Source organism: Arvicanthis niloticus, chromosome 13, assembly GCF_011762505.2.
Source record: "Arvicanthis niloticus isolate mArvNil1 chromosome 13, mArvNil1.pat.X, whole genome shotgun sequence".
Lineage (NCBI taxonomy): Eukaryota > Metazoa > Chordata > Mammalia > Rodentia > Muridae > Arvicanthis > Arvicanthis niloticus.
The window spans coordinates 40745449-40772385 of NC_047670.1; the positions used below are offsets into that span (position 1 = coordinate 40745449).

Below are 26937 nucleotides of genomic sequence, written 5' to 3' on the forward strand. Positions count from 1 at the left end.
GAAAAAAAAAAAAAAAACCAATCTTTGAGTAGTAAGCAACTTAGCATAGAAGGAAAGGAGAAAAATCCAGATTTAAACTCAGGATTGGAAAATAGATGATTATGTAAGTTAACATTTGGAAAGGTCAAGGACTGGATTTTTTTTTAGCAAAAGCAACTGCCATATTGTTTTCCGTGTACATGGCAGGTGGCATTTTCCTGAGCTGGAGAAACTGCTCAATTCTAGTGTGATCCTGGACAATAAGCTAGTAATGAATGAGACTTGTTAGTACCTTGGGAAAATGTTTCAAACTCTCACTTAACATAGCACTTGACCTATAGCAAGCGCTGGACACAGGATGTCTGTGACGTTACTGCTGTGCTTAGCTTCGTTACAGGCTGCATGTTGGATGCTTGTCTCCTTTTCTCTGAGATGCTCCATCACCATGAGAACTGCGCTCAGTCAGGTGAGTGGGCACCCATTGTGAGGAAACAGCTGGGAGGGGGCGGCATGGAGGTGGCGCATACGTTGAGACGCAATCTGTAGCCTTCCTAAAAATGGCTCTCCTGGGAGAAAAATCACCAACCACTGCCATTATTTTACATGTGGTGCTAATTATTCCAGGTAGGGACACTATAAATGGGATGCTAAGGTATTAATTTAGGGTGTTTGGGGGGGAGAAAGTGTTAATTTCACTAGTCACTATTCTAGGCTTCAAGACGAGAAAGAGGTTTTGGTATTAAGGGAAATAGGAAGTTTAAAGGTGTTATACATGTTTTTTTCCTTTTGAATGCTCTTGCCCTTTATTAGATGTCTGTGGGGTGCTGCTCGCTGAGAGGTACTTACTGTGCTCTAATATGGACGAAGGGAAGCAGAAGTGAGCGTAGAGGGTTATGTGCACTAAACAATTACTACAGCCCCTCACTGACCTGATCTCAGCCCACTCTCGTGGGCTGTTTCTACCCAGCCCACTCTTGTTTGGCTTGCAACAAAGCAAACTTCCCTTATATTGAGTAAAGGCACATTAATTCTCATAAACTGGGCTGCTTGTATTTTCCTGTGCACAGCCTATGGCTGCTCTTGTTGTGATTACCAAATTCCAGCCACTGTGATTAGTTAATTAATTAATTTTATTTTTATTCATTCATTAATTTATTTATTCACTTTACGTCTCTATTATAGCCACCTCCCTCCTCTCCTCTCAGTCTACCCTTTAACCCCTCTTCTTCCATTCCTCTCTCTCTCCTCCTCCTCTTCCTCCTCCTCCTCGAGCTCTAACCCTAAGCCTTCCCACTCTCCCTATACCTGATCACTGTTTCCCTCCTTACCCTCTCTCACACCCAGTTTCCTCTCTCCATCCACTTCTAATGTCTGTTTTATTTCCCCTTCTAAATGAGATTCAAGCATCCTCCCTTGGGCCCTCTTTGTTACTTAGCTTCTTTGGGTCTGTGGATAGTAATACAGTTATCCTGTACTTTATGGCTAATATCCACTTGGTTAAACATGCTACAAAGTTATGTCCTCAAACAATTTGTTGCTTTAATTTAATAATTTAATTAAGTTTATGGTGATATATATATTTTTTCATATACATGTATATTTTAGTATCTGCACATTGAACATACATATGGAAGCCAGAGGTCAATATAAAGTGTCTCTCTCAGTCTCTTTTCACCTTATTTTGTAGGTAAGTCTCTCCATGGACCTGATGCTCAATTCAGCTAAACCAGCTGGCTATTCAGAGCCAAGGGTCTACCTGGCTCCATATCCACACATTGAGGTTTCAGACCTATTTCAATATCCAGACTTTACATGGATGCTGGAGATCAAAACTCAGATCCTCATTCACTGATGAAACCATCTCCTTAGCCCAATTTAATGCATATTTATCACTGTATTTAATATTCAGTTTTGTTAATTTTAAATTAATTTAGCTTAACTTTGAATTCTTGTTTTCAAGAAGTTCACCATGAAGTCATATATATATATATACATATATATATATATATATATATATATATATATATATGTATATATATATATATATTACTTCCACATTTTCTGTTCATTTTTTATTAAAATAAGAACACTTACAATCTTCTGATGGAAGTCTTATTCTGGGGCCAGGTACCTTGGAAATGACACTGAAATGGGCTTTTTCACACACAAACTTATAGATAAATGCATTCAGGAACAGAATGAAAACAAATCAAAATAACAAGAATCAGAACAACATGAAATTAAGACACAATAACGTAAATGACATATCTTTCCCCTTATTCCATCACATGAGCATGCTATGCAAAACCTCACACTCTTACTTCCTGTGGGGGGTCAGCAGGATTTTGATGTAGGAAGTCTGAAACTGGTCTGCTCATTAATTATGTAATCTTAATCTCTTTAGTTTTTGTAGCTGTGAAATTGGAGTAATACCTGTTCTACACAGGAAAGTCATGAGGACTTAGGAGGACTTAGGTGCATCTGACAGTGCCATTTGGTGACCAGAACAAACATGTTGACTGACTGTACATTGAACAGCAATCTTCAGAGTCAACCTTTTTCCTCAGTTCCATCCCCTTTAAACCTGATCATGTTAATTTCTTTCTTAATTACCCCATACAAATCTTGGTTGTTATAATAATTTATGCTCTGTATTATAGATGTTTAACATTTACAACTTTCATTTTATTTTAGTAAAATTGCATTCACAGTTTATTTTGCCAAAAAAGTATGGCAATCAGGTGTGGATACAGAATAGCATCTTCCTAAGGATTTACAGACTCAAAATGGACCCGCAGAGATCTTAGCAGGTGATGCCAGACAGAAGACAGACTGTGGGGAGCCAACAGAAAGCGGCTATCATCCTTGCAGCCATCTTGAGCCATATACCCTGGCAGGAGACTTGATTACATCAGCCTACAACTGCTGAGCACACTCTGATAACATCTTGCTTTAGATACCCAGGATCTTCCCTTGGGTGTGTGAGACTTAAAGGTGTGTGACTTAAGGGCATGACTTAGAGATCAGATTTAGAGACAAGACCTAAGGGCATGATTAAAGGTGTGACTTAAAGGCGTGGCTTAGAAGTGAGACATATAAAAGAGGCAGACAGAAGAGTTCAGTACAACTTGAAACTAGGAATTAGGTTAAAGAGTACCACTTAGAGTACAACTTGGAGTAGGAATTAAGCATTGAGGAAGAAGACACTTGGACTAGAGAACTCGGAAGAATTATTAGGTATTAGGCACTTGGCACTTGGAGGAAGAACTAGGTAGTAGGCATTAGGCACTTAGCACTTGGAACTTGGAACTTGGAGGCACTAGGGACTAGGAACTAGGGACTTGGAGAGAAGAAGAGAGACTGAAGAATAAACGAGATTGAATCACACTCTGTCTGGTCTCCATTCCTCGAGTCCGTCCTCACTTTCTCTCTTGCTGAACTACGACCCGCAGACTGGAGCAGCTTGGGGCAGTGCAGGCTCTAACAACTTAACCCCCAAGGTTTTTGGCAGTGCGGGTTCCAACACTGATAGAGAGGTCCATGACATTTTGGCCCCCAAATGTGGGGCAGCTCGAGAAGATCACATAAAGAATATATAACACTTCTTAGAGATGTAGCCATATATCATATTCCTTCAAGACAATCCTACTCACCATTTGGGATTGTAAGCTGTTATTATCCATCACTAAAGTAAATGATTATCTAACAAGTAGGGTCTAAGCTGAACAAAGCTATCATGGGAAATAGCACTTGCTTATGTCCTCATCAATTAATTGAGTTTTGTTATCCCATTTCAGTAGTATTTGTGGAACAGGCCCAGTTCCCTTCTGCAATAATACCAAGGAAGGACAAGTAGATAAGATGACCAATGAGCATGTCTACAATATGATAACCAGTGGTCTTTGTTATTTAGATTAGGGACATTGCACTGAAAGTTAAGGTGGCGATGTCTCTTGCCTATGATAAAACTGAAAATTGTATGGGAAGGTCCCTATACCAAAGACTGAAGATTGAGAAAGAATCCCAATGTCATCTCAGTAAGTTGAGTGGATATGACTCAATTTCTCCAACTTTGAAACATATCCTTTTGGTATATTGTCAAGAAAAGCCCTCAGAGGCCATGCTGTACAGGATGCTATGTGACATTATTCCTGGGGAGAGGTGAACAAATGTTACTCACCTCAGCTAGTGAAGCAATAAAAGACCAAAGTAAGGACACAGGCAAAGTCCAACTTGGTGAACCAATGAGTTATAGTGCAGTTATTTGCAGGATCAGAAATGAATTGTAGACAACCAAATCACCATAGCCTACCCCAGGATAAACGATATCTCACAAAACCCGGAAACCTGGAAACCTGGAGTGTACCACACAACTTGCAGGTAGCTCCACAGGTTGAACAGTGTCTTTTCCAAGTAACTCAGTTATTCTGATCTTCTTCCAGGCAGTTTGGTTGGTCACTTCCTTTTACAGGTAGCTCAGCTTGTCTGAGAGAATCCCTCATCAGTTCTTACAGTTTATATATGTTGGTGGAGGGAAAGGAAGTCTGATTAGTTTCAGGGACTTCCTTAAGCTATTGAGTTGTTCAGTTCCTGAGCTTGAGGAGCTTCACTGTAGAATGAAAAGTTTCATCTCTTCTTTGAACGTCCTGTGTTTTCACCTCCCTTTTTAAGCATTCTATGTCTCAAGGGGCTATCCTACAAGATGAGGAAATTACTGCATAATAACCTTTTATAAAAATTATATATCCATATGCAATTGGTTGGCCTGAGGCCTTTGAAAGAAGAGCAAACCAATCTCCCTTCTTACCAGGAGTAACTTTTTATCAGTGGGCACAAAGAGGTCAAATTTCTCTCTTTCTGTCTTTGATATAGTCTGTTAACTGAATATGCTTAAATCAAATTAAGTGGCATCCCACCATAGAATTTATAACACACTAGCCATATTGTAAGCTCTTAGTAAACAGCCACTTTCTTGATGATGTTTCTTTTAGGCTATAGAAATGGAACTCCATGTGAAGTAGGTATAGTTGATTGAATCTGTCTACTCTGTGGGGTTGATATTGATCAGTTTCTCTGCTGACACCACTAAGCAGACAACAACAGATAATTTAATGGTAGAGTCAGTGGTTTAAAATTACCCAATATATTTTCAACATAGGTGACAGAGTGATGGAGTGACAGAGTGCTCCTCCATGAGCGAATGGATTTACTTTTTTTTTTTTTTTTTTTTTTTTTGTCTGTGGGTACTACTGATTTGGCAGAATTTGGATGTCATTCATTAGACTGAAGAGTGATACTAAGTTAACATTTTATAAAAAGAATTTATGGTTGTGAAATTAATTAAAATGCCACAGGATCTACATGTTCCAATTGAGAGTCTAAATGATGTGTAAAGAAAGACAAATTCGGCAGTGAAAATTTCCTAGAGTTTTTTTTGCTGTTTTTCTTCAGCACTGATGTGTTTGTGGGGCTGATGTAAAAAAGTTCAACAAGGAAGGGGCCAGGACTGGAAGACTGGGCCAGTGACCTGAGGGGATTGACTGTGTTCAACCTGTGAAGGAGTAAGACCAGCTTTTTTTCTTTTATAGGTCCCCCAGAATGAAGAAAATTGATTCTGTCTAAGAAGACACAAGGTTAGATCGATGCTCTGTCAGTTCTGATGAAAACACTCTGCACTTGAAAGTTTTAAGAAATACATATTTTGCTTCTGTTCCTTCCACAGTGCCATCTCTTCATTTTCTTCCTTTCTTGACCTTGAGCTTTTTTATTACTGTGGTATCTGGTGTTGCTGGCAGCTTCAATACTTGGTTTAGACTATTGATTTCAATTCATCCTGTGGAATTAGAGGATACCAGGGCTGGAAGAAAGCATCTCCTTCACTGTTGCCAGTCTCCAAATAAGGAAGCTGAGGACCAAAGAGGTCAGAGGGTAGCTCAAGTTCTATGAAAGAGTCAGTAAGAGAGTCAGGATTTAAAAATAAGGCTCATTCTTCCTTGTATGTTATTTCTCATTAATGACATAAGCCATGGGAAACATAGGACCTCTACTGTCCCTACTGTTGCAAAGGCATAGAAATCAATTCAAGCAGAAACTAATTGAAAGGGACCCACACCCTCTTCCTATGGCTACATTACTTCAAGGAAGGGGCACTTAGGTTTCATTTGGGGGACCATATACCATGAGACTGTCTCTTGGTGGTGGTTAGTCTGTTCTCTGTTGGTGTGTTCGTATTAAGATCTATCAGAATAAGATTAGAGTTTTTTTTTTTTTATAAGAAACAAAAAAAGAGCCTTGTCCAATTCGCTATATGAAGACGAAGTATGATTGGGCTGTATGTGAACTTGGAATCATCCACTAGTAACTTGATCTTAGGCCTCTCACTGTCCAGAACTGTGGGAAATAAAATTTCTGTTTCTAAGCTACATACATGACAGACTTTTGTAATAGAAGTCCAAAGGGACTCAGATTCTTAGCATGTCCTAGTTAAGATGCCTTAGTAAGAACTTATCCAGACAACATGAATGGGATACTCACCAATTGGCTCTCTGCACTACACAAGCTTTGGGACAGCCTTATAAAACAAGCACTGTGCTGATCCAATGGACAGATGGGAGACTAAAGCAGAGATGTGGCTAAGTGCCTAGGCTGTAAATAAAGGATCCGGGATGTGAGTTATGTCTGTTATCACTGTTATTTTACAAGGGTTGACACTGCTGTTTTTGCCTAATCAGGAACTGTTGGGGTTCTGTCTAGAGTGAGCAAAGTGGGTTGCTCATTCTCAGCTTGAGGGCAGCTACTTCAAGTATAAATATTTTCATATTCCCTGAGGGAGGATGGAGTGCAAGGGACAGGTTCCTCGCCATGTTCCCCCCTCTCCTTCTCTGTCTTTCTTGCTCTCCCTCTCTTCATCTATCCCTTTCTCCTTCCTCCACTACCTCCTTCCTTTCTTTCTCACTCTCTTCCTCCTTTCTCCTTCTTCCCTCCCTCTCTTTCTTTCTTTCTTTCTTTCTTTCTTTCTTTCTTTCTTTCTTTCTTTCTTTCTTTCTTTCTTTTCCTTTCTTCACTTGATACTCTATGAAGTCCTGGCTGTCCTGAAGATCACTATATAGAGCAGGCTGGTCTTGAACTCCCTCCTCTGTGGCATGTGCTACCATGTCTGGCTTGGTTTGTTTTTAAGTTAAAATATATTGTTGTTGCTGTTGTTGTATATGTGCATGTATGTGTGTATAATGTGTGTGCATGAATGAGAATGTAGGCATGTCGCAATGTGCATGTGGACATCACAGGACAACCATTCTCTCTGTTCTTCCACCATGGGTTCTGGGGATATCACACTTACATGACAAGTGCTTATAACCACTAAGCCATTTTTCAGGTTCATAGTCTTAATTTTAATAATTAAAAAACTGTACAATTATGTAAAAACTAAAGGTGGTATGGAATATTTAATTCACTTCTGAATACAACTAAAGTACAACAAAAGAGAGAACGAGAACTTTTGAGACATTGCTGATACAATAGAAAAAGTTAGCCATGGGTTATATAGTAGATATCACCATCTTATTCTTTTCCCAAGTTCGCTAAGTATGTTGTGGTTATGGCTGAGAATCCCATATTTAGAAGAACTCAAGGGTGAGAGACCACAATATCAAATGTGGATAAGTAGGTGCAATAATTAAGTAACGAGAAATTATTCAGCTGTTCATAGAACTCTTTTTTCTATTTTTCACGTACTTTTGAACTTTCATAATAGGTCATTTTAAAAGTCAAATTTTATAATTGTCACAAAAGCTCAACATTTTTCTCCATTAACCTGCTAAAATTATTTTAGAGGACTTTTAGGTTCCTATCAAAATGGAGCAGAAAGAACAGAGCTCTCATAACCTGTGTCTCCTCACATGCGTGGCTTCTCCCATAATCATTGCTCCCACTAGAGTGGTGCATGGCTTCTGGATGATGAGCCCACAGTCACACATTATCTACTGGACTTCAGTTACCTGAGACTTCACTGCTCACCTCTGTACTTGGGCAAATGTGTAAAGACATATGTTCACCATTGTAAACCAACTCTAAAAACTCCCTGTATTCCACATGTTAATCTTCACTCTCCTTCACCCCTGACAATCATTGATTCATTTACATTTAAGCCCTGGTCTTTAAGGCTTTGCTTTCCCTAGAATATTCCATAGCCAGAAAAGTTAGACTGAAGCTTTTCCAGGTTGGCTTTTTTTCACTTAGCACAGTTTCTTCCATGTCCTTTCATGGCTTGATAGTGCATTTTTTTTTGTGTGTGTGTGTATGTATGTTGAATAGCATTGTACATTCTAGATACACTACCTACTACATCTAGATGGCCTCCAAGGAAACACTGAATAAATCTGCTATTGTCCCACATGGCTAATGGTGATTTCTGTGTAGACCGAGTCACCAGCTCTTTAGGTAAATACTGAGAAAGATAACTGCAATTTATTGGAGAGAACTCAGGGACTTCATTAAGGGAAAGGAACAAACCTGACCCCTAGAACTTTTTTACCACAAAATTCCTGACCTCTCTTCATACAGACACAAATCATGTTATGAGTTCATATCACAGGCATCATGTATACGCTTCATACATTAGACTCTGTGCAGCTTCCTATATTTCCCTTCTGTGCCTTTCCATTCCTGCAAAAATATCTGACATTTATCAGCATGAACCACCAATGGTCTGAATCAACTATTAGCACATTTCTAGCTGGCTGGGAAGAGCAATAACCTAAGTTTCCCTGCTACCATCTTCTGCTTCCTGCTTTCAAGCTGTGTCCACCTATTTGCTGGTGATTATGTGTTTTCACATCTCACAGAGACACAGCCCCCTCTAAATGTCAACACTGCTCATGGATTTCTTGGAAGCAAATCCCTCCCTCTTTACGCTGCACCATCAAAGTACCTGTTAGTTCACTCTTCAGATCGAATTCCCCTCTGAGATGGAATCCAATTTGATGATTTTTAAAGAATTTGAGGTGAACATTGGATATGAAAGCTGAGCTGGAGTTGGGTTACAGGGCTCCTAGTGCCCTGAAACTGCTCAGAGCTGGTCACAGTTCTTGAGATTTCCAGCAAGAGATAGGCTGTGGTTGCATAAATGCAATGTGGTAAATACGGGACAGTGAGTAATTTTGGCTCCAAGAAGCTAAGACTAGATGTAGCAAGCGAAAACTTACTTTTTAAAGTTTTTTTCCAATTTGTTTGAAGAAGTTAATTTAGCATCTTGCACTCTGTCACAGTGGGAGGCATCTGATGTTATAATTATATGGCTTTCCTGTGGATGTGTAGGTTTGGGGGTCCTTTTTTTTTTCTTCTCTGTATTTTTGAAACTTCTCACAGAGTCAGTATGTATTTGTAAAATGGATGGATGAATGAATAAATCCTGAATGTGATGGCATAGATCCCACATAGCCACTATAGTGATGTTAGAAGAACCCACGGGAACAGAGTCTCCCCCTCTCTGCTGCCGAGGGCCAAGCACAGTCCCATGCCTCCCTCCTCCCATGTTCTTTATACCTGCTCTGGAGGAGCACTTACCATAAGGGAATGCTGGCTGTCCCTCTCGCTTCCTCTGTCTTTGCTCTGCTTACTCTGGACTTCACAGAGACAGGATGGAAAGCTGGTACTGAGAAGCAAACTATACCTGTTGGTAAATGGTGTCTTAAACAGTAGCATGCACACAGACACCCCCCCTCCCCCCACCCAGACACACACACACACACACACACACACACACACACACACACACACACAAACATGCATGCACACACAGAGGCATGTGGGTACATATGCACACACATACATACAAAACACAATTAGCATAACAAGTTACAATTAACTTAATTTTGTCTCCAAAGAACCTCAGGATTGCTGTTTACAGAGGTTAGTAAAGAAGAATGAGTGATATTGACTCAAAATAAGAACAGAAATGGATGAAAATAATCCAGAGAGCCATTTCGGGACTCAGGAAAACGAGCTCAGGCAGACGGGGAATAAACAGAATTAGGTCAGAAGAGAACTTGTGGGAGCCAGTTCTCCCCTTGCACCATGTGACTCCTGGGGTTTGAACTCAGGTCCTCAGACTTAGTGACAAGTGTCCTTACTCAATGAGCTATCTGTCCAACTTGATAAGCATCCATTCTATCTTATCTCATTTCATCTTCTCTCTCTCTTCCTCTCTTTCTCTCGTGCATCCACCCATCTGTCTGTCTGCCATCTATCTACATGTGGTTCCTTATTTAGACACGATTTTGCCACGGGCCTTGGCTTTATGCTTGATCTGCAGTAGCTTCCCTGGTGCTGGGATTAGTCTGAAAAGCTTTTTAAAAAAATAAACAACAAAATATCTTTTTTGGGATGCTATTTATGTAGCATGAAATTGCCCTTCTAAAGCAAATGGTTCAGTGATTTTTGGTATGTGTTCATTGAGTTATGAAGTATTTATTTTGAAAAGCTGCACACTCAAGGAGAGAAGCGGGAGTCTTTAGCTGTCCTTCTCGGAGCTACAGCTTCAGTCCTCTATGGGAAAGTCCTTAAACACCAATGGTTTTGTTGAAGGAACCTCTTGGCTCTGGGCAGGTTCTGAATGACAGACTGTGCTGGCAAGTTTGGTAAACTGATGGGAAAAGCAGCAGCGTTGTTTTATGAAGCACAAACAAAAATGCTAAATAATGGTAGTATCTTAATTGTGTAATGTGTTTCAGTGATTTGAAATGTTTCATGGTAATAAAGATGAACTACACCAAGAAGGAAAATATGTGTGTGGTCAGAATATTTAATGGTGGTACAATTATATCTCTCCCCTTCCTACAAAGGTGTGGGGCTCATCATAAAAGAGGGTAGAAAGAGCCAGAGGTCAGAGAGGACAAACGGTGTCTTTTAGGCATGACAGAACTGATACATTTATCAACTTATAAAGGCAGTGATTTCCTGCACAAGACCTATACAAAATCAAGTGAGTTAACATTTCAACATAGGGTGAAAATGGGTTCACAAATCCCACCTCACTCCACAAGCTGTCAAGCTGTTAACAATTGATGACTCGCTGGGGAGGGATAGTCAGTTTTCTTTAACGGGTGGCTCCTTCTAGGATAATCACATTACAGGGGATGGCTCTCCACCCAGGAATATATGGACAGCTCAGATTGGATTCAGTGGGTTACAGAAAACACAACGAACAAAACAGAATATTAAGTCAGGAGGCAGTAAGAGTGAGATCTGGGAGGAACTGGGGGAAGGGTAGTGCTGAATATGATTAAAATACTCTGTATACATGTATGAAATTCTCAAAGAATTATTAAAAATTTTTTGAAATTATTATAAAAATAAAAATATTGAAATCTTATCATCAATATTTGCTTGGCACTAATGTGCACACTAGTTTGCATATTTGCAAAATAAATGTGGAGCTGATATTCTAAAAAAAAAAAAAAAAGGACACACCCAGTGGGGGTAAAAGAGCAGCTTTGACTTATGTGCGGTAGGAGAGGGACATCGATGTTAAGGGAGAGGGTTAAGCCCGGAAGAAAAGAGAAGAGACTTTCTCAGAAGATCCCATTTCTCAGCTGCCCATTCTAAGCAATGCAGCTGCAGTGTCATTAGGACCCTGCGGTTACAAGGTGGTAAGGAAAGAAGTCAATTTCAGAGAGTTTGCCATGAGGCTGTGGAAGCCACAGAGGGTGGTGTGTGTGTGTGTGTGTGTGTGTGTGTGTGTGTGTGTGTGTGTGTGGTGGAAGGAGGCAGCAATAAGGACAGATGAAGAGGCGTAGAGAAGCTTCTGGAGAGTGTTGCTAATAGGACGTTTCACCAGCATCATTTTGGTGCTGGGGCTAATGGCTGGGGTAGAAGACGGGAAGGGGAAGTTATCTACATGGACTATGGAGAGAATTTAAAGTGCTGAAGGACGCGTGGACAGGAAGGGTCAGGAGTACCTAAGAAGAGAGAGCATAAAGATTTTCCAGAGCCAGAAGGTCTGAGGCTGTCTCGTAATGGGCAGGATGACTGGAGTCGAGTGATCGATCACTAAGGCAGCTGGTGAGCCCAACTCCTAGCACAATAACCACACAGGCTATGTGTTCAATAACAATGGCTGTGAGTAAGTGGAACACAAATAACATGCATCTTTTTTCTCACTGTGCAACTCAGCAGAGCAGTGTGATAAGGTTGAGATCTGATATGGGGTCTCCAGGGTCCTGGCCCAGGGCTCGTTTCTTTTAGTGTTTTGACCCCATCTTAGATTTTATCATCTGTGTCCACTTATTCAGAGACATCAATTTGACCTCCTGAGAGGCTTATGAGAAGGCAAGAGGGCACCAGGCATATGGACGTTCAAATTCAGTGTTCCCATTTCGAAAATATGTGATCTAGACAAATACATTACCTATTTAAACCTGGTCACCTGCTGTGCCGGGTGGGGGGAATGATTTCTCCTTTGTTGAGTTAGTAACTTCAGGAGAGCTGATCTACTGCTAGGTTCTCCAGGATGCTGTTTACCAGTGTAACCACAAGATGGCAGCAAAGGAAAGCATGTGCCTGTGAAGAGGCCCTCGGGCTCAATCCTAAGGCTCTCTGGTGGGTTCAGAAAGCAGATCTGTGACAGGAGTTTTCATTGTAACCTCCCCGCCCATGGATTGCCTTTACTTTTTGGTTACACGTTTTCACCATAACACTCTTTAGTTTATGTTGCACAGATCACACCTCCATTTGGGGTCTGTTTGGCCATCTTGGAAAGGCATGATTTTATCTAAAGAAGCCTGGTGTCTGTGAGCTCCTGTAGAGAGCAGACGGAGAGTTTCAAAGGCTGTGTGAATCTTTGGTTTGATTAAGGAAAAGGCAATGACTGTGATGGAGCAAAGGCACATATGGGATTTGTTGGAGGGAGCAGAGAGTTAGAAGGACAGAGGTGACATTGCTCAGCAGCCAAGGGAGGAGTCTCTGGGTCACAGCTTTCTGAAGGACAGCACTGGTTTGGAATCTTATTGCCACAGGCTCAGTCTCATGAGGTCATCAGATACTAGGTATGATTTTTGTGGAGAATACAAGTCAAGCAGGCTTTAAATGGTTACCCTAGTAGTTGCAATATGCTCTGTGTGAGCTATTTAAAAAAGTGATGTGGAGTATGAAAATTTAAGTTTGGCATGTGTGAGTTTTTAAGCTAAATGAACTCAGCCTCTAGTGAAGGAATAATCTACCCAGAGACCAGTGTGCAGAGGCTGTCTTTGGCTTACTTATAACCACTGGGAAAGCCTCTGTGTCTGAACTGGGAGGCTGGAGAGAAGAAGCTACTCCTGTTTCAAGGCAGCCACATTCCCCTTGGATGAACACACTTGGCATTCACAGGAGCCTCCAGCTGAACATCTAGAAGCTGTTCCCCGGAGTTCATCCACACTGAGCTCTTTAGAGCTCCTCGTGGTCTAGATTCCAGGTCTGGGATATTCCGGAGCCAACACCCTTACCTTTCACATTTTTCTTTCTCCAACGGGAGTAATGTCCAACCTATGTGTGCTTTGTAGGAACCATGGAACATAGCTGCACAAAGGACCATCACCATGTGTTTGACAAGAGGCAGATATGACCAATAACGTTTTGTTCGTTCTTTCCTCCTCTGGGCTTTGAAAGTGTCTGGTGGGCAAGTGAATGAAGGGAAGGTGTGAACAACAACATAGAGCATGTGCTATGGTGGCTACCATACGAGGAGGCTGCTTCTCACTTGACAAGGAGACAAGGAAAGTCCTTAGCCTAGGAAAGAGAAGGGTGAATTAGTGGAGGCAGGTGTTACTGGACAAGTAAGTAAGTAAGTAAGTAAGTAAGTGGTTGTGTTATTGTAGGGCTGTGGTGGTTTGAATATGCTTGGCCCAGGGAGCGACACCATTAGGAGGTATGGCCTTGTTGGAGGAAGTATGTCACTGTGGGGGTGGACTTTGAGACCCTCCTTCTAGCTGCTTAAAAAGCTAGTCTTCTCCTAGCAGCCTTTAGATGAAGATGTAGAACTCTCAGCTCCCCCTGCACCATGCCTGCTTGGATGCTGCCATGCTCTCACCTTGATGATAATGGACTGAACCTCTGAACCTGTAAGCCAGCCACAATTAAATGTTCTTTATAAGAGTTGCCTTAGACATGGTATCTGTTCACAGCAGTAAAACCCTAAGACAAGGATGTAAAGAGCAGAGCAGGAGACTCTGTACTCTCCTAACTGAACCAAGGCTACTTAGCTTACCAGAGATCTTGGGTGACACCAGACCGAAGCAGCCATAACATGTTCAATTATTGCTGCTAAGATCCTGAGATGGAAAAGGTCAGAAGCACTGGAGTGCATCCCTGAGCAAGAACAGTGTGTCTCAAATGCTGTTTGGTTGTCTGGGAGCTGTGGTTTTATATTTATATGAAGTGAGAGGGACGTGCACTTGTGTGAGAGATATTAATGCAATTAATCAACAGTCTCTTCTGGAGAACCTTCTCCTCCAACCCCAACCTTTGCTGAACTCTGCTGAAGGGTCCCTCACTCAAGCCCTGATGACCTAATTATCAGTGAGGAGATCTTTCCCCAGAAGCGGTGAATAGTGAGTGATGGATACATTAGCTCTTATCTATTGGGCCTCTGTCTTGAGCAAGGACACAGCTACAGCTGACTGTTTTGGTCCAACAGTTCTCAGCGTGGCGACAAGTTTCTGTGTAAATAGTTATGATAACAGTCCAGGAACTGGAGACAGAGTTACTTCATCCCTTCGCCTCAGGCCTCTTGTCCAGGAAAGTGAGGAGTTTAGATTGTACTCAGATAAATGGATTTTTTCCAAGCCCCTGAGCTCACTGTCCCACTTGCCTTCTCTCTACCTTGCCTGGTAGTGGCCTTGGCCTCAGCATCTTGATAGACATTCTTGGTAGTTCCCATTTGGCAGGGGGAGAGTGCTATTGTTCCAAAAGAAAGGCAGGACTTCACAATTATATGTATTTGTCTTAGGTCCAAATTGAGTTCTCTTTGGTAGGCTATAAAAGCCAAAACATACCAGGCATGTGCCAGAGACATGATGTTAACAGTAAGATTATCTAGGAATGAGTTCTGGTCTACTCTGGGCTCTGCCAGAAGATATTGCAATCCAGTTCTATCTAACTTCATCTATATGGACGCCTAGACTCTACAGTACTGGATTTTCTAACTATTTTACTTTCTTTTCATTTACATGTGTTTGTGGAGGATTACATGGGATTTGGAAAAAAAAAAATCCAATACATAATTGAATGCCTAAATGAAGCTAACTGGCAAATTATACTGTTACTTTGTTGTTGTAAAAAAATACTCACAATTCTGTTTTTAATGATTTTTTTTTCAATAATTCAGCACATTGTTATTGACTCTAGTCACCAACTTACATAGCAGATGTCTTGAGCTAATGTCTCTGATCTTTCTGAAATGCTGTATCTTTTGACCAATATTTGCCCAGTCCCTTCTTGGCTTTCCCACCCCAGCCCCTGGAAGCCATCATTCTGCCCCCTGTTTCAATTTGTTTGATAGTTTTTATGTTCCACATATAAGTGAGATCATTTGGTTTTCTATGTCTAGCTTATTTCACTTAACACAATGTCTTCCAGGTTTACCCGGTTGTCACACATCGGATTGTTTAAACTCTAAAGAAAAGCTAGAACACCAGATTTTGTTGTGCCATTTTAGAAACTGCTTCAAATGATGACCAGTCATTAGTTTTAAAATATGATTCCTTTTCTCCACCAACATACACTGAATAGATGATGCACCAAGTCACTCAGTCACTAGTTTCCATGTTATCTGATATTTGTTTATTCCTGAGTGTTCACTGCCAGGCTGGGTCTAGGCATTGGGGCTGGATCAATTAGCAATATAAGAAGCAATATGAGGCCAGTGTGACCACACTGCAACAGGAAGTAGGCTAGGAAGATTTTATAAGAGCTAGGACATAGTGTTTAGGCTCTTTGCTTACTTTGAGAAAGTGGCATCTGCTTTTGTCATTGTCAAGGTGGGAGAAATGGGGACCTGGGAACAAGAAGCAGAGTCCATCATGACTTGTTGTGTTTTGTGTTTCCGTAAACTGAGGGCTTTGTTGATACAAAGCTCCTCTCTACCATTTTGCTCGTGGATGGATTGATTTTTTTTTCTCCAAGAAGATTGGAATGGTCAAATAAAAAGTTTTTGCTTTTATTGCAAGGAGAGAAATACCAGATTCTAGAAGCTGGTAATAGAAAAAAATTGTTTAGTTTTCTGACAAAGCCTTGTTTGGTCTTTAATGTAATACTCCCAGAACCCATTGGGACCATCTCCTTGAGGTGGGCCAAGTCACACATTATCCCCAATTTTACTGTAGAAAAAGGGCTTCAAGGGGCTAGAGGCTGGCTCAGTGGTTAAGTGTGACTACTGCCCATGATGAGGACCCAAGTATAGTTCTCAGTGCCTATGGTGTGTGGCTCACAAATGCTTGTAGCTTTGGCTCCAGAGATCTAAAGGCTTCTTCTGGTCTTCGTGGGCACCCGTGTACAGGACACACACACACACACACACACACACACACACACATATATATATATATATATATATACCCATGCCCACCCCCACCCCTACCCTCCGCACTTACACATATGCACACACACACATATTTGAAAAAAAAAAGCAAGAAAAAGAGGTCTGCAGTATAAAATTAGGGATGGAAAATGTATTTATATTTTATCTTCTGTGGGGATTTGAGACAAAGAGCCTCTTCTGTGCCAGTCACTGTTCAGGCACTTTGCGTCTACCTATCTCTGTTTCTCCCTCAATTAAAACAAACCATCCAAAATGGAGACCAAGAGGAAAGCCAGACAAACAAGAGGCCACATGTGCTGCTGCAGATAACAGGTTCACAAGGGGGCAGAGAGGCTGGAGCTTGTTGGAGCTCACATTGCGTGTCTGGGATATCCTATAGAGAGCTGTATATCCTATAGCTGGGATATCCTATAGAGAGCTGTAGGATCTAATGTTTGACCTGATGGCTTTAGGTTTTATTTTGCTCCCCCCTCTCTCTGCTATCCTCCAGTCCTTATGTTTTAGAATGGGAATGCTTACTTTGTGCTAGTTCTATGTTGGATGAATTTAACTTTCTTTTTGATTTTACAGAGCCCAAAGTTAAGATGCTGCCTGGGGTTTTAAAAGATCTATTGGATTTTGGAATTTTGAACAGTGTTTTGACTGTGAAGAGCATGGGACTTTAAAAATTGACCAGATCTGTTTTGTTTTATGAGATTGGCCATGAACTTTTAGGAGACAGGAATGTTATGGGTTGAATCTGAAACTCCCAAAGTTTCAGGTTTAAATGCTTCTCTTTTTCCTCCTCCTCCTCCTTTTCTTCCTCCTCCCCTCCTCCTCCCCCCTCCTCCTCCTCTTCCTTCTTCTTCTTTTTTCTTCTTCAACAGGTGTATTGTTTGGGGCTGTGGAACATTCAGGAGTTGGTGCCGAACCTCAGATATTTTATCATAGCAACACAAGAATTTAATGTAACTTTTCTCTCTGCACATTTGCTGGAGATCATCTGATCTGGACAGCCTCTGAGTGTCACCAAGGGAGGCCACTTCCCTCTCAGCTAGCATCCAGAGGATAATCTTTTAAAAGCCCATAACTTGGCAGCTTCAATGATTTCTTTGGTCATTTTTGCCAGTCTTTGGTCATTTTTTGCCAGGTTGTGAGCTTTCATTCAAAAGCATTGTTGACTTATCCCTGTTCATGGGTAGCTCTGGACTCATCACTCAACTACCCTTTCATTGCTGAAATCCTTGTGGGTGGTGGTGCAGGAAGTTAACTTTGAGACTCCAGTGGTTAGAAAGAGGCTGAGGTCTGTTGCTGTGAGTGGTAGTCACTACTGACCCCAGAAATGTGTGTATGGGAGAAGCCTGGAGAGAACACCTACAGAGACATTTCCAGAGGCCAACCTATCTCCATTTTTTTCTGTGGTGAAAATGCTGAGGTGATGAACCACTGGCAGATAAGTAATATCCTTGCACTGAATACATGCTAACTGGGTATTGAATAGATATTAGAAAGTTTAATCTTATTTGCAGGAGAAGATGAGAAGAATTTACCTTTCCTTTTGAAAAATGTAAGAAAGTAAAAAGGAAGAGAGAAGAGACCATTGAAACAAGCAAGGTGACTGAGGCCTGGGATGAAGGGGACCGTGCAAAACACTTGATTGGAAGGTGCTACCTTTGTATTGCTTTAGTAATACAAATTACTTCAGTAATACAACTACTTTTTGTGTTATGTTAGTATTCATTTTTCTGTCCCTGGTTGCTAAAAATTCTGTCCCAGGGGAAGATGTATGCAATGTTTTTCCCGTCTCCTAGGGTTCCAACAACCAACTGAGGTATACATGATTCTCCGGACTTCATACTGGGGAACCAAAGAATTTATTAGGCTTCCTTTAAGAACACTGGTGAGGGGTACTTACAGGGTGTAGGTGCGTCTTCCCTCCTTCCAGGCCACACCTGGAAAGCCTTTACCCACCAGGGAAGAGGGTTCCCCTCTGGCTGCATAGATGGAGCTTACTCCCCTAGTGTTTCTCCCAAATATACTCTAGCATCTCCTGGAGGACATGTGCAACTAAGGAAGAATTGTAAACAACAGGTGGTAGGGATCAGCTGGATGCTCAGGAGAGGGTCTTGTGACCCTTTTCACTTCTCCATGAAATCAAGGAATGTAAATAGTCAACTAGCACAGCTGGGACAATCCTTTTTCAAGTGGATAAAGCTGAATTCCCCAAGATTGCAGTTGGTTTGTTCAGAGGATAGTCATGTAAACTTGCCTCTCTATATGAATTGTCAGTAAAACCTAACTATGAGGCATGAGTGCTTTGTGCAAGTGGTACGTGTGTGAATTTATGTAGATGTATAAGTATATGAGTGTATATCTGCAAGTATGTGGCTGTATGTGTGTGTGTTTGAGCGAGAGAGATGTAGTGTGTATGCATAAGAATGTGTGTGAGAGAGTATGGGTACAAGTATAAGCACATGTGTTGGTTATTGTCAGTTGTCAACTTGACAGAATTTGGAATCACCTGGAGATGGGCCTCTGGACTTGTACATGAGGATTTTTAAAATTATGTTAATTAGGTGGGAAGAAATGTCCACTGTAGGTGGCATCATTCCTTACACAGGGGATACAGGATGCTATAAGAATAAAGAAAGCAAGCTGAGAACTAGCATTTATACAGTCATTGGTCTCTTCTGACTGTGAACATAAGGTGTTTAGATGCTTTAAGTTTCTGCTGTTCTGACTTTCCCACCATGATGGGCTGTGACCCAGAACTTTGGCCTAAATAAACTTTCTGTCTTAAGTTGCTTTTGATAGAGATTTTTATCACAGCAACTGAAAAGATATAAAGACAGCAAGCACTCAGGAATATGAGTGTGAGATATAGACATGTGTATGCCGATGCAAGTCCTTCTGGTTATTTGTTGAGTTGGGCTGGATTTTGGGATCTAGGGCATGACAGAAGTGGATACAAAGCTATGAGTATGAGCAGGATTCTATCAAGAGACGAGAGACGATAGGCCTTTTACCAATTTCTCTGAGGCCAGAGAGGGCTGAAGTGAACTTCTGGTCACATGACTGCTTATTCATAAAACACAGAGGGAAAGAGATCAGAGTAGGCAGAGTGGAGTCCAAGCACAGAAAGGAATCAAGTTGTCTGTACCCTCATCTTCAATAGAGTCTTATAAAATCAAGACTTTGTACTTCACCCTCACATGATCCTTAAACTTTTCTCAGCTTTAAGAACCCTTGTGTAGGTAGAGCTTATTTTATTACTCTTTATAAGATCCAGTTGCCTGCAAAAGAGACACAATAATGTGTTATTGTAAGTTCAGTTGAAAGTGTACTTGGAAAATGGACACAACAAGCTGTAAAACACTAAAAATGTTTGTTCTTGAGAGTCTGATGATGTCAATGCTATCAGAGGGGCCAGTGTGTTATGAAGAGACTGAATGAAACAATTGTTCTTAAACAGAAACAGACTGCCTTTGATTCCCGATTGCTCTTTATAAAATGCAAAGACTGGTTCATTGAGTTTACTTGGAAAGTTTGTTGCCCACCAAGGAATGGTGACCTGATCTTCCAGGTGGGTGGATAGAAATGTGTGGCTGCTTTGCAATCAATAATTCAAATAGGCACATTGTGTCATCCTTCAGGGCATCCTGCCCCCTAGTAACTCATCAATAAAATATTGGGTACAGTTGGAGCCCATAGCTAATCTGAGAGCAGCATTCTCTCTGGCTGACTCAGGCTCCAGAGCAACAGAAATGTCTTCAGTCTGGAGTTAAAATTTCAGGCAAAGGGATGCGCTTCAACACCTTGCTCTTGCTGTACACAGAAGGGCAGGTTCTGGCCCTGGAATCTGGGTCAGCACTAACTGTAGCCTTGGGAAACTCTTTTTCCATCCACTGCAGGGCTCTGTGTGTGTGTGTGTGTGTGTGTGTGTGTGTGTGTGTGTGTGTGTGTGTGTGTTCTGGGCCAGGCCTCCCTGTAGAGTGTCTGCTTCAGCCCAGAAGCAGTCCAGACCTTGGAATGAAGTTGATTATCTAAGTGTCAAGTGAAACTTTTGAAGCTTTTTCACTGAACTCACAACTTTTACCTTATTAATATTTTGTGACTAGAGTAACTCTGACTTAGTAAAAAAATGTGTGGAATATCCACTTATTTGAGTGCACACCATGTGTATTCTTTTGTGACTGGGCTACCTCACTCAGGATGATAATTTCCAGTTTCATTCATTTGCCTAAGAATTTCATGAGGTCATTGTTTTTAATAGCTGAGTAGTACTCCATTGTGTAAATGTACAACCTTTTCTTTATCCATTCCTCTGTTGAAGGACATCTGGTTTCTTTCCAGCTTCTGGCTATTATAAATAAGGCTGCTATGAACATAGTGGAGCATGTGTCCTTGTTATAAGTTGGAGCATCTTCTGGGTATATGCCCAGGAGTGGTATAGCTGGGTCCTCAGGTAGTACTATGTCCAATTTTCTGAGAAACCTCCTGACTGATTTCCAGAGTGTTGTACCAGCTTGCAATCCCACCAACAATGGAGGAGTGTTCCTCTTTCTTCATATCCTCACCAGAATCTGCTGTCACCTGAGTTTTTGCAAATACGGACAAGTAAAAGAAAGACTTAGGTAGGGAAAAATTCCAGATGTGAGATTTCGGTAGAGACCCCATACTTCCTAGATAACAGCAAGCACGAGTCTCCCTGGAGTGCAGCTCAGGGCCAAGCTGAGAAACTCTAGCATTAAGTGTGCATTCCCTGTGACTCTCACTGAAGCTCTGTGTGGTTCTGTGGGTTCACAGGTTTGCATCCTCTAGTCCCAAACTCCAAAGACTCTCTGTGAGGACTTTTATATGTTAATTTGGGATTAAAACACAACCAGAATAAAGCTGAGTGAACTTAGAGTTCCTTTTTATACCAATTGGTCGTGACTATTTGTGTCTGGCTGTTTTGAATGGGGTTACTCTTTTAGTTTGATCCCTGTTGGCGTGACAGAATACTCTGACCCAAAAGCAACTTAGGTGAGGAAAGGGTTTATTTCAGTTACAGGTTAGAATCCATCATTGAAGAATGTCAGGGCAGGAGCTTGAGAAAGACCCACTTGCTGTACATTCACCATGGCCTCTCACCAGGGACCTCACAGAGAAGGACGTATAGCAGAAACCATAGAGGACACCTGCTCTGTGGCTCAATCATAGGCTCCTGTTTAGATACTGTTCTTACATAGCCTAGAATCATCTGCCCAGGGAATGGTGCCACCCACAATGATCCGACCCTCCTACATCAATGAACAAGACTTCCCCCAACACACACAAACATGCCTATATCTGATCTGGGCAATCTCTGACTTGAGACTCCTTTCTTAGGTGATGAAGCTGAAGAGGAACACTGCCACAGTATTGTGTCTGACTCTTTGGTGATGTTACAATCTTCCTAACATCTAAAAAGCAACAGAATGATAAATCATTACTGTTTTCTTTCTGATCCTAGGTGTGCAGAGTTTATGCCACATAGCTGGCATCACACTGGGAATGACAGAGACAAGATTCAGATCATGGAGTAGCCTCTTGACACAATTCGTTCCTTCTCTATGTCCCCATACATCACAGAACACAAAGCAAACATAGTATCTCTCCATGAGGGAGAGAAAAGGGTGAAGCTTTCTGGGTCTCCCGTGGGGGGTCATGACACTCAGAGGATTGAATGATGGCTCCCAGGCCAGATGTCTACTTGGTGGGGTTCTTGGAAACTCTGACCCTTGCTGCTGTATTTGATGGGATCCCGAATGAAGCCATATCTCTGAGACACAGTTTAGAGTGTTCATTTTTCTATCTGTTTAAGCTCTAGGCTTGACAATACTGCATCAAAAGCATGTTCTGGATAAAGTCTCTCAGCTATAACAAATCAATCTTTTATTGTGCTTTAGTTGCTATACGCTGGGTGGTCATTAGTTAAAGCAGTGAGTGTTTATTGGCTCATATGGTTCTGAAGTTGTTTTTATAGCTAACTAGGTGAACTAGCAGAGCCTCTGGCATGTTTCAGCTTTCTCATCTGTATTCTTTGCAGTCTGTGTTCATGAGAGAAGAGGATGTGATGCGGTCGTCCCAGGGAACTAGCTTCTCACCCCATCCACTGGCTTTCTAATTGTTCCTCCAACAAGAACGCACCCTAGGGAGTTTGTACTTGTTGGTGCTTTTTTTCATATCACTTTCCTTTTTGTTTTTTTCACTTTCACATTATTAATGGTTAATCTTTGGCATCATATCCTCAAAATCCCATTCCTGGTAACTCAGTTAGATCCCTGGTCTTCTTCAGTAACTTAAACCATCTCTCTCTCTCTCTCTCTCTCTCTCTCTCTCTCTCTCTCTCTCTGTCTGTGTCTGAGTGTATGCCATGTGTGTACAGGTTCCATTGGAGGCCAGAAGAGGGTATCATATCCCCTCTGGGATTATAGATAGTTGTGAGCTGACATGATGCTGGGAATCAAACTTAGATCCTATGGGAAAGCAGTAAGCACTTTTAATGTTCTTTCTGGACCCCACATTTAACCTGTTTATTGCTTCTATCCCTGTCTGAAAATAGATTACATATTGCTTTAATAATATGTCTGTGGTCTACAAGCAGAATATTAGCCCCATGAGAAAAACACTTTTGCCAGAATTTATCTGGGGCATGAGACAGCTTAGGCACAATGCAGATGCTCAACAATATCAGCTGAATGAATGTACAGATACTGTAGGGGTTATGAGGGTCCTTATGTCAGAGTCAGAATTTGACATAATACTTGATTTGGCATATGGTTAGTATTAAAAAAAATGCCAGTTGTTACTAAGCACCCAATAACATCAAGGTTCTACTTGAACATGTTCTTTTCCAATTTACATAGCAGCTCCTCTAAGTCAGATTTTTGGCCTTACAGATCTTGCATACAAGAAGTGATCAATAAGAGTGGTGAATGAGGAAAACCTCAACTTGTGTACTTGATCTTGTATATTCAAAGACCAACGAAACCATCCTTGTTCTAAAAAAAATTAAACCTTTTTATTAGTATATTTATTTTATATATAAAAGAAATACAAAAAAAAAAGGAGAAAGAAACACAAAGAAAATGCTTTTATGGCAAATCGGATTTTTCAGTGCCTTCAGCTTGTGCTCCAGGCTCTGGCCCACTTGGCGATAGCAAAGTCCGCCGGTTGTAATGGCTCTTGATGATGCCCGAGTTGCTGTTCTCATTGAGTAGTTGCTTCTGCCTTTGCCTGTTGAGAGACTGGACAAGGCCAAGGACAACTGCAGCCAGAGAGTATTGCCCGGGAAGTCTCCTTGGGGGTAAGATGAATGGGTTGGGTTGGACTCGTCCCAGGAGAAAGTACGTTTTGATTTTCCCTTCTTGTTCACTGATGCCTTTCACATATATCTCTCCGCGGTAGTCAAAGGCAAAGCCCTGGTCCTTCAGGATAAGATAGGTCTCCTCAGGAACTTGGATCCGGCCACTCACTCCTGTGCTGTCCATTCGGCTTGCCAAGTTCACAGTTTTCCCCCAGATGTCATACTGTGGTTTCTTAGCGCCAATCACACCAGCTACCACTGAGCCATGGCTGATGCCTGCAAAAGAACCCAAAAAAAGAGCAAGAAATAAGGTAGAGAAAGGGCAGTTAGGTGTGGCTGGCATGTGTGCAGTCTCTTGGGGGAGCAGCATAGTCCAGGTCACTACATCAGTCACTTACAAGCCAAGTCATCTGGATCAATGAATTAACTCATGTGAATCTCACTCTACCCACCTATGAACTGCGACTTTGAGTGAGACACCGGGAATTTCTCAGCCCCAGCTTTCTAATATGCAGGCTAGAGGCTACATGATTACTTCTGATGCCTAACACCACGAGAGTCAAATGATGTAGTGTCATAGAGGGTTTTATTTTTGTCCTTTTTTTGTATCTTTAATTTTTTATTGGATATTTTATTTATTAACATTACAGATTCCACCCCTTTTCTCCATTTCTCCTCCCTAGAACCTCCTATGCCATCCCCCTCCTCCTTTTTGCTTTTATATCATTTTAGTTACATGCATGCATTAAGATCGGTTCTAGGTTAAGGGTCTAGCAATACAATAGATGCAAATAGTCAAGGAACAAGCAAGACATTAAACCCAATTCCGTGAACACTCCCATGATCACTGTTTCTAAGGGGTTACCAGGATGACCGAAATATCTGAGCCTACTTCCCTGTCCTAGCCCAATGTCATTTTTATGTCTGAAGCCTACTTCCTTGTTCTAGCCTAAAATTTAGATTCCTGCCTGAAATTAGTTCTTTGTTCTAGCCTAAAATTTAGATTCCTGTCTGAAATTACTTCTTTGTTCTAGCCTAAGATTTACAAGGTTTTAAAGAACTAATCATCATTATCATTCCTGTGCATTATACTCTCTCTCTCTCTCTCTCTCTCTCTCTCTTTCTGTGTGTGTGTGTGTGTGTGTGTGTGTGTGTGTGTGTTATGAATAGTATATAGTGTCTATATGTATGTATGCCTGTGTTAGTGTTGGGTATGATGTACAGGGTATAGTGTTTGTGTGTTGAGTATAGTGGATAGTGTGTAGTCTGTGTGCAAATGTGTGATGTAGTGTATGGTGTATATGTATGAATATGTAGTAGAATGAATCCTGTGTAGTATGTGACTGCATATGTATAGTGTGCTGTATAGTATATCATATGTGTGTGTGTGTGTGTGTGTGAAATATAGTATGTAGTGTCTGTGTGCACATGTGTTTTGGTCTTGCTTTAGCCTAGAATGATCTTACTAAGAATCTATAATGCTAATCCTATCAGTTTCTTTAAGTCTCTGGTCAGAAGGTCTTTCCTAACTGTTATACTCAACAATACAAGAAGGACGCTATTCCTCCTATTAGAGTCTCCTTCTAGTCCTCCACACTGATAGATTTTGCTTTCATTATCTGATGATATTATATTACCTGCCTTTTAAATTGTTTTCTGTATCCCCAGTATGAGACAAGCCTATGTGTTCTTACCCATCCTGCCAGTATCACACATATCAGCTGTCTAGTCAATGTTTATAGAATTATGGAATCCTTTCTTAGAGGAGACAGATGTATACAGCACACATTTAGAGGAAGTCTGTCATTTCTAGAAGAGCCATTGAGGTTTCCTGAAGGAGTAAGCTTTGAAATTATCAGCAAAGGCACTTTCATATAAAGTACAGCAGTTTAATATATCACACCAAAGGAGTAACCCTCATCTCACCAATGTCTTTAGAATTTACTCAGACTATTTCTTTCCTAAGGGCTAATACTCGCTTTTGATTCTAGGTTCAATGATTTCAGTGATTTCAGAAAGGACACAGGGTTGATGGGAGATGTGGGATCAAGCCTTCAACATCTCAGCCATAGGATCAAAACCATAACTGTAAATTCTTATTTCAAAGAACAAAAGCGTGCGCCATTCCTCTGATCTGAGGAATAGATATTGGTATTTCTTAACCTCAGTCTCTTTTCTTGCAGGCTGTTAAGAGAGAGCCTAATGAAGTCAAATGGCCTGTCAGCTGCAGGACGTCTACAGCATGAAGACAATAGCAAAAGTCATTTAAAACCATTGCCCAGTAGCCAGAATGCCAGTTATCTCAGAGTCAGGCTCCCTGAGCGGCTGCTGGCATCACTGTTTGGCTGTGAGATGCGCTATTAGGCTAGTGACTCTTCTGTTTTAGGACCAAGTTTCGTTATCTATAAAATGTGAATGGGTGCTAGAGCAGGGGCTTTCAGACTGGGCTTCTGGAGGCTCCTGAAAGCCCAAAGCAGATGAAGGAGGAGTGAACACATGAAAACACGGAGGATTTATTCAACTGCAATGGTTACCGTGGGGCTGCTTTGCACAAAGAATTTCTATGCTTGCAATGGAACGAGACTGCATAGCTGAGAAACTGCTACTTTCTGCCTGTATCTGGCTCAATACAGTATGTGATAGCCTTGGAGGTAGGAATCTGCAGTAGTCTGAGGCATTATTGAGAAAGAAGCAGAGAGCAATTCATTCATTACCAGCTTCCAGCAACAAGAAAAAGTCAGAATTATGTGATTCTTGGGTCATTAGCTGCCTCTATAAGCATGCCTTTGCATAGGTGGCAAGGGAGCGAGGCAGATATGTCAGAGGAGAGGCCAGCCTAGTGTTTGCTTTGCACTTCTGCATAGGTCAGGATCCTGCCTTGCATCTTGCCAGCATCTTGGATGAGGAAGTCCAGAAAGGCCTGAGTTGACTCTGTGCCTGTCCTTGTTAGGGTCATGCAGAACCTCATGCATTTTGCAAGAAAAAAGCTTTCCTGGGCTGATGCCCAGGACGTGGGAGGGGCTGGTAGAACAAAGACACTTGGCTCAGCGAGGCCCCCACCTCTAGCTGCAACTCA

At 41.4% G+C, this 26937-nt stretch overlaps 1 protein-coding gene and 1 long non-coding RNA gene across 4 annotated transcripts in view; one reads left to right on the forward strand and one right to left on the reverse strand.

Annotated features, from left to right (window-relative positions):
* Positions 1–268: 268 nt before the first annotated feature.
* On the forward strand, positions 269–26932 carry LOC143434093 (uncharacterized). Its single transcript, XR_013103312.1, has 3 exons — positions 269–445; positions 5568–5612; positions 26045–26932. It is a non-coding gene; the product is annotated as an uncharacterized LOC143434093 (long non-coding RNA).
* Positions 21553–26937, reverse strand: part of Adcy8 (adenylate cyclase 8) — a 215879-nt gene continuing 210494 nt past the window's right edge. For all 3 annotated transcript variants that reach the window (XM_034516539.2, XM_034516538.2, XM_034516537.2), the window contains one exon: positions 21553–24137. In XM_034516539.2, the coding sequence (XP_034372430.1) occupies positions 23650–24137 (488 nt within the window). In that variant the 3' untranslated portion in view covers positions 21553–23649. The remainder of the gene's footprint in view (positions 24138–26937) is intronic.